Consider the following 14240-nt stretch of genomic DNA (forward strand, 5'->3'; position numbering starts at 1 on the left):
AAATCCTCAGGTTTGGTGTCCAGTTTAAGCAGCATCTGCTGAAATGGTGCTTTTGCTCTTTGCTTAGTTCCATCAGTTCTTACAGCTTCAGACTCTCTTTTCCACTTGCATGCTTTCTGTCCACAAAATCTGAGGAGGAGATGCTGTGTCTGCAAGTAAAGGCAACTTTCAAGTGCCCAGCTGTAGCTACAAAGGTGTTTCAGGAATTCAGGCTCCTCCAGAGCTGCACAGAAGGCAGCAGGCAGAGTGTTTGACTAACTTTGAGCTGGAATTAAGTGCCCATGCACCTCTGTTAATCTAGCTCTAAATACCCACAATACACGTTTACTACAAAACTCCTCCGCATCTTTGCAAATTGTAATTGAATACTGGTGTGGGTTTTTTGGGGAAAATAATCTCTAACAGGATAAAGCAAACCTTCAGGGCCAGGTTGAGGGGCAGGTGCTCCTGAGGCACTGTGACTGTAGGACTGTGGCTCTGTGCCTCCCCAGCACCATGGCACTCCTGTGGCCCCTGAGCAAAGGTCACACACTGACTTCTCTTCTGATGCAGTGGACAGCTCTCTGACATCAGCGTGACTCTTACTTTGCTATACACTCGCTCTTCTCTGGACATGTCCCGTTTTGCAGATCCTAGATCTTTTCTGGATCCCAGTCATGTCTAGGATATCCAGCTCTTCCACATTATTTCTCCCACGACTCCTCTCAGATTATGTCTCAGGCAAAGGAGAGGTAGCTGCTTGTGTCCAAATCAACACATATTCCACTTCAGTATAGATTCCCATGGGGCAACTTGGAGCAACTTAAGCTCTCTGCTGCAGTGTCATCATGCAGTTATAACCTGGCATTTATGTTCAATAAAATGGTTTCACAGGGAACATACCTTCCTACCTATATAAGAAAAAACAGAAAGCAAGGCAGGGAGAGGGGTGATACACCAGGTGTACCAGGGGGTGGGGGTTCAATATAAAATTACAGAAAAAAAAAATGAAAATCAGAGTAATACTGAGCAAATTTTGTGATTCTTGTGGCAAGCAAGGAAAGAAATTAAGAAAGGGATTTTGCCGGCAACTTGAAGAGTTTCTTATCTTAGAGAAGTAATTTACCTGTTTGTCTCAAGTAAATACAGTTGTGGAGTTATCTGAAACTGGCTGTTAGAAGAAAAGGTGTCAGAACAGAATGGTAAATTAAGCAATAACAAATGACCCAAAGAACAAAAGCAGTCATTCCAGAGCTCTGCAGGAATGTAGGAATGAAATGGCTGTGCAGCTAACAAAAATATACAATGTCCCATTAAACTGGTAGAAGCCTGATTCCCTTCATGGCTCTTGACCAATTGCTGTTATAGAACAAAATGTTATTTGCTTGCTGGTTACAAGGTTTTCTGGAACTGAACTATTAACATCTGTTTAGAACAGCATTCTACTCAGCATAAGGTATTTTTCCCCAGTTATTTTTGAAGTTTTCTGTTTCCTGCCAGAAAACAAAAAGTAATTCTGTACTATATATATTAAGGAAAAGGATATTGATATGGACTTCATTTAACAGTGTTCTGAGATTTGCAGTAAAAAGCAGGAGTGTATATAACGCTCAGTGGTGTGTTTTGATTGAACTGGCAAGCACTGATAAAGACAGAGCAGCTCTTATCTTATCTGATATAAAAATGGTAATTTCCTCTTGAAATATGTTTAAGTGATGTTTGGTCAATTGAGAAGTACAGCTGTGAGAACTCTTGCTTGAAACTGCAGCAGACAGCATGGGCATTGTAAACAAATATAAGTTTGAAATAATTGTATGGTTTTAATTCCTGTGTGATTCTGAAATAAGATAGAGACCAGAAGCTCATAAGAATTTATTTCAATAACTTAGACTTAAATAACTAATTATTTGAAGTAATGAAAAAAGCAATCTTCCTTTTTTATTAAATTTATATCAATGATTCTTCTAAGTGGGCCAGAAGGGTAGACTTAAGCTTCCCTAAAATTCCTGAATGAATGTTTAGATGTGGGTGAAGCTCCATCTCTCATCTTCTAAGAGTTACGATTTGGGATGTTTCTTTAATTGATGTGTTGTTTTAAACTCGTGTGTAGATGTGCCACCCATTTCATATACGTAACACAAAGAGTCATGTGAAACAGCCCTCCACTGTTGTTGAGACCAAGGCATTTTTTGTTAATTAAGAACTTAAAATTGAAAACTTCATTGTCTTCAATGAGGATTTTGAAGCTCATTTTCAAATTCAATTAAGGAAATTATGTGAATATTTTTATTTTTTAAAAACCACCCATCTCCATAATGTATCTGTTCCAAAAAACATTGTATTACAAAAGTATTTTTGTCTTGCTACTTTAGACCCTGATTTTACTGCTTACTTCATCATACTTTGATGTTAATCCATTTAAGGCATTTTATACAGAAGGTTGTGTAGGTTTTTTAGCCATACAAGTATATCCATAGTTTTTAAAGTCTGACATGAAGAGTTTATTGTTTTATCTCTGGTGCCTAACATCTAGAAGTGAAGACCATAGACCATTTATCATTGTGTTCCTATTTTTGGTATAAACAATTACAAATCATAACTACCATTTTGCCATTTCCATCCCATTATCCTAATTGCCAGAATTATTTTCACCTCCTGCTCCTTGCAAGTTTTAAATCCTCTCTTCACTGTATTCATACATATAGAATTTAATTTTGAACATCTACATTGGTATAAAATCAATGCAATAAAATGGTTTAGCTTGTTAGATTATTCTGATTATCATCAGGATTATTTACAAATAAATTTTTGCATAAACGTAATGCTATCACTGACAAGAACACCTCAAAAATCCTGTTATAACTCCAAGCAGATTTGCTTTTTCATTATGAACTGTATAGTTTATTTAACAATATGCTTCTGTTATGCACTAAACACATGTATAGAATTCAGCTTGTTAAGTTAAACAGGCACTACTGATTTTTATCCAGAAAAAGCCCAATTTCTGTCGATAAATCTACTCTTTCCTGCAGTGAAGAAATGGTACTTTATTAACCATTTGAGAAGTCAGGCTCTGATAGTGTTGATCAGTTGATCTTTTCTGTTACAAAGGGTACACAGAAACCTGTACAACAGGTTGTGAGAGCTTGTTTCACACAAGGCTTTGTCTCATTACGATTTTCAGAATTAACCTGAAACTTGAAACTTTTACTGAGAAAGGCCAGTTCCAATATGTAATCTTCCCAGACTTGGTCGTGAAGGGTACCAAGCACTAAAACTCCTGCCACACTCAAAGTAGTGGATGGTTGCTGGAATACTGCACACCTTCCAGAGGTTTAGTACCTCCTACCAGGTTTGGTTCAGGACTTTACTTTGATGCTTTGTCATCGTGCCTAGTTTTACATCATCATTATATGCAGCTATCTCACTGTGAATGTTGGTTCTAAGAAGCTAGTTCAAAGAAGACAAAACTACCTTGCCAAATCTGAGTTTTCTGTTTCAAGGATTTTGTTAATTAAACTGTATCAGATAGGATATTATACCCACTAGCTAGTCATTCAAATTCAGAAGAGAAAATAAAGTTCAATTTTAAATTATTGTAAAATCAGGAGGAACTGGTAAAGTCATGCTGTCCTGTATTCATTATCAAAACCTACAACAAGGAAATAATTTGTCTGAATTTCTTCATGTCCTGTGTGAACATAATCAATTTTCAGAAATACCTGTGAACAAACTACTACTGTATCTATATTTCAAGCAGGGAAACTGAGTCACAGAGAGGTTCTCATGCCTTGTGCATGACTGCATACAGATCAATAGCAGTGCTAAGATTAAGGCTGAAGAATTAGTAGCTGTTGTGTGTTGACTCATTTCAACATAATACACTACCAGGGCACATTTTTTTTCACATTGCAGGAATTCTTTCTGTAAACTGCAGTGCTGGGAAACCCTGTAATTATGCACAGAGCATGTTAGGACAAAAAAAGCCAATAATTTTTGGCTCAACAGGTTTACGTGGAACTTCAGAAACTCAATCTCACTACCAATAATATTCATCCAAACAGCCATTTTAGGTCACTTTGTACTACTTAGAGGGTAGTGGGACAGATAATCAACCCCTTATAGCATAGCATAAGGACTAGCTCTTATGGCAGCCTCAGAAACCCTTACCAACCTCAGTGAGGCTTTGTACTAGTGCAGGGATTAATTCATGTGGAACTAATTGCAGAATTGTGGCCTAAGTAAGAAACTGGTCTAGTTCTATTTGCTTGTTACCAAGTTGTCAAAATGTAGTGCTCATTAAGAGCAGAAACAAAAGGTCCAGATGGATTCTTTATATCTGAGAAATGTGTTTCTCATATAAAAAGAAAATAATGAGTAACGCAGCAGCAGAATTTAAAACTTTGTTGAAGAGAAGGGAAACTTTTAGGCAGGTCTTTTGAACAAGAATAATTCAGAGGCCCTTCTATGCATTTTAGGATGTAAATTTATCCAAAAAAAAGGGAAAAATTTATGCAAAATTCACTTTAGCTACCTGAGACTACAGAACATGACTGAGACTAAACCAAATGCTTTCTAGTCTGCCAGTCTCTTCCATAACACAAACTCTATGCTTGGTTTCATTTGTACTTTAATTACTTTTCTCTTTATCCTGTAACACTGTTCTCTAGAACACCATTCTATTTTCTTTTCTACGCAAGACATTTCTGGACTCCTCTAGCTTAATCAACCTGCTGAAGGCCCTAAATCATGATCAAGCAGAGGTCACTAAATTGAGAGCTACAAATGTTTCCTTTCACCAGCAGATGTCAATAACCTGCTGTAGGAGGCATGGCAGCATATCTGAGCCAGCAAAATTTGGCATGAAGATATTATCTGCTCTATGGAAGTACCAATCAAAAAATCTGTCTTTAAATGAAAGCAAAACCATGAAGTGATTAAGAATTGGAACTAGCAGTTGTCAAAATTGTTCAATGTTACAGCATTTTCAGGATGCACTCAAGTTCTAATGATCTAGAATGGAGCTGAAATGCTCCACTGCCTAACATCACTGAGGAGCAATTTCATAAAACATTTTATGAAATCTGAGTCTACATATCTTTCAGAAAGAGCAATCCTACTCTTCCTTAAGACACATACCTATCAGTGAAGGCACTAATACCTGTGTAGCCATACAAAATAACTGTATCAGGAAATTGACCTGGCTGAAAATTAACGCAGTAAAATGAATTCTTTTGCTACAAACGCGCTGCAGGTTGCAGCAGGATCAATCCTCTGATCCAGATTTCTACACACGGTTAACCCAAATGCCAGTACTAGACAGTGAGGAAGAACATGAAGTTATTAATGAAAAGGAGAAATAGTTGAGATTCACCATCTGTATGGTTAATATGTTCCAGATAAAGCCATGTGTTATTTGGCTGGGTATAGAAGTCCTACATCAGATAGGCACCAAGCCTATCACCAATTTAACAATTGCAAATTGCAGCTGGTCATGTCTGATAATCAAATGGCTAAATAAATATGAAAAAAACCAATTGGTGGCAAATACAGGATGAAATCTTCAAAGCTGTAGCTGTGAAGTTTAAGTGGCTCCACATGAGCCCATCTGTGGCTTCCATTTGTAAATGTATCTCAAGAATAATTTATCTTCATCGTTATCCCAGCAAGATAAATGGATCCAGGCATTCCCTTGCTTCTGTCCCTCAGGCATTGAAACCCACTACTTGATCATCCAGTAAGGCCATTCAACCCTGATTATCTGCTTCTTTGCAAGTCTCAGTATTCCTAAAGGTAGGCATGTGTAAAGATGTTTGCCTGCTGCTTCTTTTTGACTGTGAAAAGACTAAACCACAAGGGATACTCAAATAGTCAGTCCTGTTTCTCTCCTTCTCCCTGAAGCACATATGCAGGATCAGGCCCCACAGAATGCTAAAGACTGGTAGCTATATGTCTGTGAACTGCATACATGATCAAAATCCCAGAATTCAAGACACTAGGCAACAGTAGCAGGGATTGTTTCCTTTTCATTAGCACTCAAAATATACCTTTGACAGTAATCCATATTTTAAAAAATAGCAGCAGAAAAATCCTTCTGAATAACTGCCCTAATTCTGGCCAGGAGAGGGTTAATTTTTGGAATAGCCAGGAGAGGACTTGGCCAGGACCCAGAGATTATTCTACACCACCTTTTGAGGGTCGTTTTGGGGGTCAGGGGAAGGGGCCCCTCTGGTTCTTGGAGCGTGCTGGGGATTTCTGCGTGGTGAGCATTTGTGTGTGAATCATTCACCTCTTGTACATTTCATTATTAAAATGATTACTGTTCTTCTTCTTGTTGCATTGCTGTCTTCAGTAAATTGTTTTTGTCTCAATGCATGATGTCCACATTTTGCGTCTCCAGTTCTCCTCTCTATCCCACCACAGGGGGAGGGAGAAGAGGAGCAGGGGACTGAGCAAGCAGGGTGTGGTTTGCAGTGTTTCACTAGGAGCACTAAATCGGGAACTCCATTCCTAAACCATGACAATAACTTAGCATTTTCAGGAGCTACTCATAGTAGTAGGTGATACTGGAGAAAGTAAATCAGTGTAGTAAAAGCTGGAGGTTACAATTAGATATGTCCAGCAAGTACTTTATAGATGCGCATGTTCATGTGTTACTACTTCTTTAAAAAACTGAGTAATGATATCTTTTCCCTCCCTTCAGGTGTAATCCTGGGATTTTCTCTTCGATCATATAAGATGAGCTATCGGGAAGTGAAGTACTTTTCGTTTCCAGGAGAACTACTCATGAGAATGCTGCAGATGCTGGTCCTGCCACTAATTGTATCCAGTTTAGTCACAGGTAAATAAAACTAAAACAAAACACACCCTCACACACCCTCTTTTAAATAATTTTATAAAGATGCACACACTAAAATCTAAAAAGTGAACATTCTATGTCCAAGAAGTGTTACAACCTGCAGAAAGACATAGCATTGCTATTGCTGCTTTAGAGACAATGTAATAAGAGGTTTGAATTAATATATAGAGAAACTGAAAGGTGCATTTCCAAATTCATAAACAGACTAACAGTACAAGAAACTATACGTAGTTATGAAGCTGACGCTATACTCCACTCTCTTCTTTTACTTTCTGAACAGATATTGCATCCACAGTGTCCTATTGTTATCAAAGATAACATATCTCAAAAACACAGTGCCAAACCCAAGAAAGTTGAAACTGCTGATTGTGGGCAATAAGACATGCCTGTAACCACAGATATGCAAAACATCTGTCTGCCTCCTAGTCTTCCAGCAATAGATTAGAAAAAATTGAATCCTGTAATAAAATTGTTTGGGTTGGAAGGGACCTTAAAAATCTGGTTCCAACCCTCCTGCCATGGGCAGGGATACCTTTCACTACAGCAGATTGCTCAGATCCCCATCCAGCCTGTTCTTCAACACTACCAGGGATGGGTCATCCACAGCTTTTCTGGGCAACCTCTGCCAGTGTCCCATCACAGTTAAAGATTTTATTCCTGGTATCTAATCTAAACCTACCTTCATTTAATTTAAGCTCTCTCCTCTTCTATCACTACAAGCCATCTTACAGGCTCTTCAGGTACTGGAAGGTGTTCTAAGGTCTCCCTGGAACCTTTTTTTCTCCAGGCTGAACAACTCCAATGCTCTCAGCCTGTCCTCATGAGAGGTACTCTCATGAAAATGAGAGATCATTTTCATGATTTCCTCTGAACCCACGCCAATGTGTCCATGTAAGTAGGGGATAGATGGGTTAGAGCAGAAAATTTGGAAGAAACTCAATTCCATCATTTCTGTTTTGTGTCTTCTGGTTAGCAGCTCTAATAAGCTTTGAATGCTCTTTACCGTGTTCTTCCTCTAAGTAGCGATATTTTATTCCTTATGATGATGTATGCCTTGGCATTCCACCCAAGTTCCATGGAAGACCTCTCAGATTTGTTATGAGTGTTTAGCATCTATGATGTGATGTATTTATTCTACCAATTATCTGATGAAAAGAAGGTATGGATTTTATTCTATCAACAAATCAGCTTGGAGAACTTAATTAAAATCACTCACTGTGCAGTCCTAGAATCTAAAACACAAATACACTACCTTGATGGACAAAGTATCCAGAGACTACAAGTTGTTGTCTATTTAATTGATTGTCAAATATGGTAATATTAAGATCTCTTAAAAATGAAAATTAGCACAGACTCACATTTTTACAGAAAGTAAGGATACAATGTACAGCTCTTAATGCAAAAACAGAAAACCAGGGTATTCACAATTACAAAATTGTGTGCCTTCTCGTATTTCAAGAAAAAAGTGAAGCTTCTTTCTGTGCACACATTATATGGATACTGAACATTAAATGAACACTGAAACTAGAGAGTATAAGTTTTGTAGGAAAAATAATGGTAGGTTTTATTCCCAACCTCTATATATTTCTGTTACATGTCATACATTTTCCCAACTTCTTATCCCTTTCACTGCAGAACTCCCTGGGTTAGTGGGAGGCTAATAGAAGAACCATTAAAAGTAGAAAAAGAGGTATTTACCCTTTTTCAGTGTCAACTGGCACTGCTGCTAAATTTTGCAGGCTAAATTATTGCAGGAGAATTTATCTGATCAATTCTCAATTCCTTAAAAGTCTGCAATCATACTGGTTCTCTGAGAGAGCTCAAGATAAATCAGGAAACTAGGCAGATCATCCTATACAAGGATCTGAATGATTTTCAATAATCTAAGTTGAAAACCTTCACTCAGGTAAAGATCAGCAAATCCATCTTAGAGAGTCATGAGCATCACAAGGAGCTAGACTTTGGACAAAAACAAGCTCGTTTGCTGTGTCACCAGGTCTCAGTAGAGATTTTGTGAAATATCAAAAAACTGAGTTTCCAAGTAATCCTATTCTGAAAAGAATTTTCTTTCTCTGGATTCAAACAATACCCTTCTTTTTGATGTGTTTTTCTTTCCCTTTAAAGCCCTTTATCCTTTTTTTCATAACAATCATTTCCTTTATTATAGAAAACCATTTGGCAAAGAGAAATCTTTCTATCAGTAAGATTTGCCTTATTATCACACAAGTGCACTGTAATATTAAGTGGATTATACTTAAGAGTTCCCTTTGAGATATAGACAGTAATTTTCAAGGTGAATAACAACATTTTAAACTTCTTTAGTTGGGTAGGGAGCAATCAGAGAAAACTATGCAATTCACAAATGGCAGATTTAATTTTTTTTTAAGAATCCTTCAGTGCAGCAGGACTATATCCTTTCTCATGGGAATAAAATACTTTTCCTTATTATTCTAAAAATTGTGGGAAAAGCCTCTTTTCTACACTGTAAAAAGGATTTTTCATGTATTTGTTGCAGAACTCTCATACACAAATGAACATACAGGCATTAGTGAATATCAAAATAATTAAATATAACCTTTGCAGGTGTGCTACTGTGCAATTTTATGTATGCATGGATTCTTTTTTTACATGTTATAGGATAATTCATTGGATAAAAGTCTTATACTTCTCAAGTTAGTCTTAAGACCACTCAGTATATTGAAGGCAAATCTCTCATTTCCTGTGTTTTATTTGATGAACAAAGTGGATGCCTCTTAACTAATTTCAAAGTGACTCCTCCAAGTCTTCATGCTGATAACATACTTGTTTCTTCCAATTGTCAATTATTTGAATAAATATTTTGCTGTTTGCAGGAGCAACAGTGTCTCCTAGAAATTATATTCTGGGCTTCTTTCTGTATTTATGCAAGTGTGGTATATGTAACTGTGGCAAAACCATAAACTATGGTCTCTGTGGCATTAGAAATAGGCTGGAGAAGGTTACATTCCCTTGCAAACTTTGTGACTGTCAAAGAAATTAGAACAATAAAATCCAACTAATAGTTAATCCACTGTTATATAAAGAAAAGAGAAATTGAGAAACTGAAGACTTCTGTTATTCAGGTAAACAGTTGTGATGGTTATTCACAGACCTCAGGAAAATAAACTATGCAAGATAACTCAATCCAGTCACATTTCTTTACCCCTGATTTCTGTATTTAATGAAAGAAGCAATGCAGGAACACATTCAGAGGTTTTTAGTCACATTTGCCTTATGGCTGACCACCATTGCCCATGGTTCAAGCAGGTGTGCAGCTTTCTCTGTGAGATTTTATCTTCTGACGTGTGTTCTACCAGGCAGGTACTAACATCTGCTTGGGAGAAAACAGGGGTTATTTGCATACTATTCACCATCTTTTCATGTTTATAGGAAAATATGATTATATGCATGTTTATATTATTTATTTTTGTGGTCTAGACAAAAATTCAGCTGCATACTCTACGTTGAGCTTTATTGTCTACAGCCTTTAAAATGAAAGAACTACTAAGTCAGCATTCCCAATTGGGATCTCATATAAAATCAAAGGCAAAATTAAAACATGGTATATGAGAGGAAATATAAATAATCAAATAAATAAATTCACATTTAGATTGTATTGTGGCCAAGTCTTTAATATGAATTTAAATATGAATTCCTATACAAACAGAGGGCTGACATCCTTGCTCTGTTTCTGTTTTGGATTTGCAGAAGTTATAAATGAAAAGATACTTTATGCTTTCTCATTTCATTACAGCTTGAACCATCTGACAGGAAAACTACTTGACACAATTATTTTAAAATATGCATGGTCTCTAAAAGGTATATAATACAAATATATGTGCATATGATAACAATTCAACTCATCATGAAATAGCCAAAGCCAGAGAAAATTGCACCAGCAAGAAGAGCATCATGCATTAACATTTTTGAGCTGTTACAGCAAGATGATGATGAAACTGGAAGTCAAGTCCTTAAAACTGGCACACAAGTTTTTCTGCATGATTCAGTTATTCACTGAATATAATGCTGTCAGAATCTTTTCTTAACAAAAACATTTATTTCCTGAAATCCCTTCCACGAAAATGATTCACAATCAGCCTTTACAAAGAGTATAGTTTTACGTATTTGTGAGCAATATTAAAGCTAGAGAAAATTTGTAAGAGTTATTTGCAAACATTTTACACAGTCCCAGTCACATAGACTGGGTTTAGTCCCATAGTCCCAGTTTAATAGACTGATTGTTTGTCCTTCTAAAAAAATTTTGAGAACTTGGAATTTGCTTTTACAGGGACAACTACTTCTAAATGCAAGTAAACTGGTATTAGATTCTGTGCAATTCTTTCAGGTATCTTTGTCTAGCAACTCATATCAAAGCATAAAAAGCCCATTCAAGACCTGACATTAATTCTTGCTGCACGTTGCAGAAACACTAAGTCTACAGTTTATTTATGAACATACATCAAGATAGGGAAGGAGGAGTATAGAAACAGTAAAACTAGGTCTGCTGGCTCACCAAAGATTATACAGCAATTATAGAATCAAGCAAAGACCCCGTTCGTGAATACCAGTACAACACATTGTACAGTACTGATTGTCCAAACTGTTTATGGGAGTAACAATAATACGGTGCAAATTGAGTCTTAACCACTTACCAGGATATTGTGTGCAAGGTTCTGTACAAACACAGCCTGTGAATCTCCTGCCAAAAAAAAAAAAAAAGAAGGTTGTGTGGAAAAACAATTTAAAGGAATGAGTATGGAAAATTTACTTCAAAGAAGAGCATTTTAATATGTAGTTTGTACAATATCTTAGTTTATATTCACTCCCTTTTCTAATTCAAATAATGTAACTATTGCCAATGGGTTCTGGAAGACACAAAAACTTCCCTGCCTCTGCAGAGTTTCAACAACACTGAGTACCGCAGGAGGCACAAATGATTTTGTTTGGGGCAGACTCAGAGACACAAGGTTTTGTCCTGAAACTTTATGAAAATGTTCACAGCAGTTACTGCTACAAAAATTATAGAAAGTGTAGACAAATTCCAGAAAGCTGGAATTTCCATGAATGGAATCTTCTTAAGTAACCTCAGAAGTGTGTACGATGCTTCTGAGTTCAGCTATCAAAGGAATGCAGTGAGTGGTGCCTGTTTAAAACATCCAGTAAGGAATAAGATCTATCCCCTCAACGAGGTAAAACTAAGACACACGAAATTACACAAGTAATAAACCAAAGCACTCTCAGGGTTCACAGCCAACAGACAAGTTGTAGCTGCAGTTGCTTAAAATTGCCTCCGGTGAACAAGGGTTATGTTCAAACAACTAAACTTGACACAGTCTCCAAGTCACTCCCTTATCTAAGTCCAGGAAAATGCAGCCTGTGGACACAAACATATTCTACTGCAGAAAAGCCAGTTTTTTCCCAATGCTACTTGGAGATGTATGCAGGGGGACACGGACCACTGAATACTGAACCAATCTGATGTCACTGTTTATTGTTTACGATATAACTCCTGTTATAGATTCTAAGTCTCTGGCCCATGTGGGCACACACTCCTGGTTACCTAAGTCACTGGTTCAAGAGGCAGGTACATCTCCTTTAGGACATCCAAGTGATCAAGTGTCCATCACCGCATCGCGTCTTCTGTATCTAGGGTTTACATTCCTTGTGGATGGTTTCTCAGGCTCCCTGTTCTTATTTTAATCCTGTTACTTTCCCAGTAATCTTGATGAATCCCTGAGAACCCTGAAAACAAGACTGCAGGTAGTTTGATAAGATTTCTCACAGTTTGGCTGGTACATCAAAATGGCCTGTTACACAGATGCATTGCTATAGATGTAAAATGTGGAAAGTCAGTGCTGTGATATGTTGTATAACCTTAGGCAAATCGTGTTTCCCTTCTGCATCTCTGCTTTCTTTCTCCCTTCAGATGTAGTGCTAGTGGAGTGTTGTTCAGGTTTTCTGTAGCTACTAGGCTACTAGCTACTGTAATGGTGGACTTAAACTGAGTTGTATGACAGGGGACTGTGACACAACAGCTCAGCCTCCCACATCCAGACAGCAGATGTACACCGCCTTCTTCTATGGTAGAAAATAGTCTAATGTTATTAAACTCAAGAAATAGGGTTTGATATTCTCCTTTTTAACATTGGATTGAGATAGTAAATGATCCCAGAAGATAACTAGATACAGATGCTATCGATCATATCAACCCCCTATCCTCTATTAATTTTTTTTACAATAGCAATCTCCTTTATTATTGCAATAAATTGATAGCAGCAAACATAAAGGGCCAGAATTTAGAATTTGCTCATCTTAACCTTTCACATCAGAGCGCACAATAGGGAGGTCTCATAAGGAGACCTGTGCATCATCTCTTCAAAAAAGAGGCTGTGAAAGCAACATGTGTCTGGGTTTGTTGAAGCAGGATCTGCACTGCTTGAAGCCTCTGAGCAGTTCCTGTACTCTCCTGTCTACTGGCTGAAAAGCATAATGTGGACCCCACGTGCTGTCTCATATCAGCTACAATATTTGTGGCAATTTCAACAGATGGAAAGTCTCTCATTCAGGCAGAACAGACCTGTGGAGCCAGTTACTGCTCTCCCAGGGAAAAAAAAAAGAGGGACGTAGCAATAATTCCCTTTTAATTCATTCTGGCATAACAGTCACATAACAGGTGCCTGTGAAACATCTTGGTACTCACAATTAAGTTGGAAGGTAAAAAGCATTAACCAAAGTCAGTCTTACATTTCTGTGTTTAAGAAAAGTTTAAGAAGTACAGCATTCCAGATTAAATTCATACAGTTTATACATAAAAATCAAGAAGCAGTTAAAGCAGTGTTTGGTCAGTTTAACTGGTCACCAGAGCAATGAACCCATTTTCCAAATTCCAAAATTTGGCACATTTTCTCATTTAAAAAAAAAATCTCATTTTTATGATATCTAAAGAAAGAATGTTAGAAATCAGAATAATAAATACCCACCAAATCAGTAAAAAGTTTTACATTAATCTCAGCTGAAAAAGTTACAGGGAAAAGAATTAACAAATTCTCTCCGAGTAAAGCACTTCTTGGATTTTCAGTGAGTTTGAGCTGCCTATGTATTTGTACTGGGATCTCTCTGCAGAAGAATTCTGTAGACATTTCCTGTAGTATGAAGCCTGCTATGAGTAACAAATTCACGTACATCCTAGGGGCATATAATTTTTGCAGTTACAGCTTTCTTTTAATCCATAAAATATTATTTTAAAAGTGACTTACCTTCTTTCTAGGCAACTCATCCCTCTTTCTCTGCCACTCAAAGCTTTATAAACACGTCAATGTTGTTAAAGCTGAATTACATGTCAGCTTTAATTTTATGCACTTGTACATTTCATGCACACATGAGT

General features: G+C 37.1%; 1 protein-coding gene across 1 annotated transcript in view; it reads left to right on the forward strand.

Annotated features, from left to right (window-relative positions):
- Window positions 1-14240, forward strand: part of SLC1A3 (solute carrier family 1 member 3) — a 65799-nt gene that overhangs the window by 13115 nt on the left and 38444 nt on the right. Inside the window, exon 3 of the mRNA XM_063423006.1 lies at window positions 6683-6820. Within this exon, the coding sequence (XP_063279076.1) occupies window positions 6683-6820 (138 nt within the window). The remainder of the gene's footprint in view (window positions 1-6682; window positions 6821-14240) is intronic.

This window comes from Prinia subflava, chromosome Z (genome assembly GCF_021018805.1).
Source record: "Prinia subflava isolate CZ2003 ecotype Zambia chromosome Z, Cam_Psub_1.2, whole genome shotgun sequence".
Classification (NCBI taxonomy): domain Eukaryota; kingdom Metazoa; phylum Chordata; class Aves; order Passeriformes; family Cisticolidae; genus Prinia; species Prinia subflava.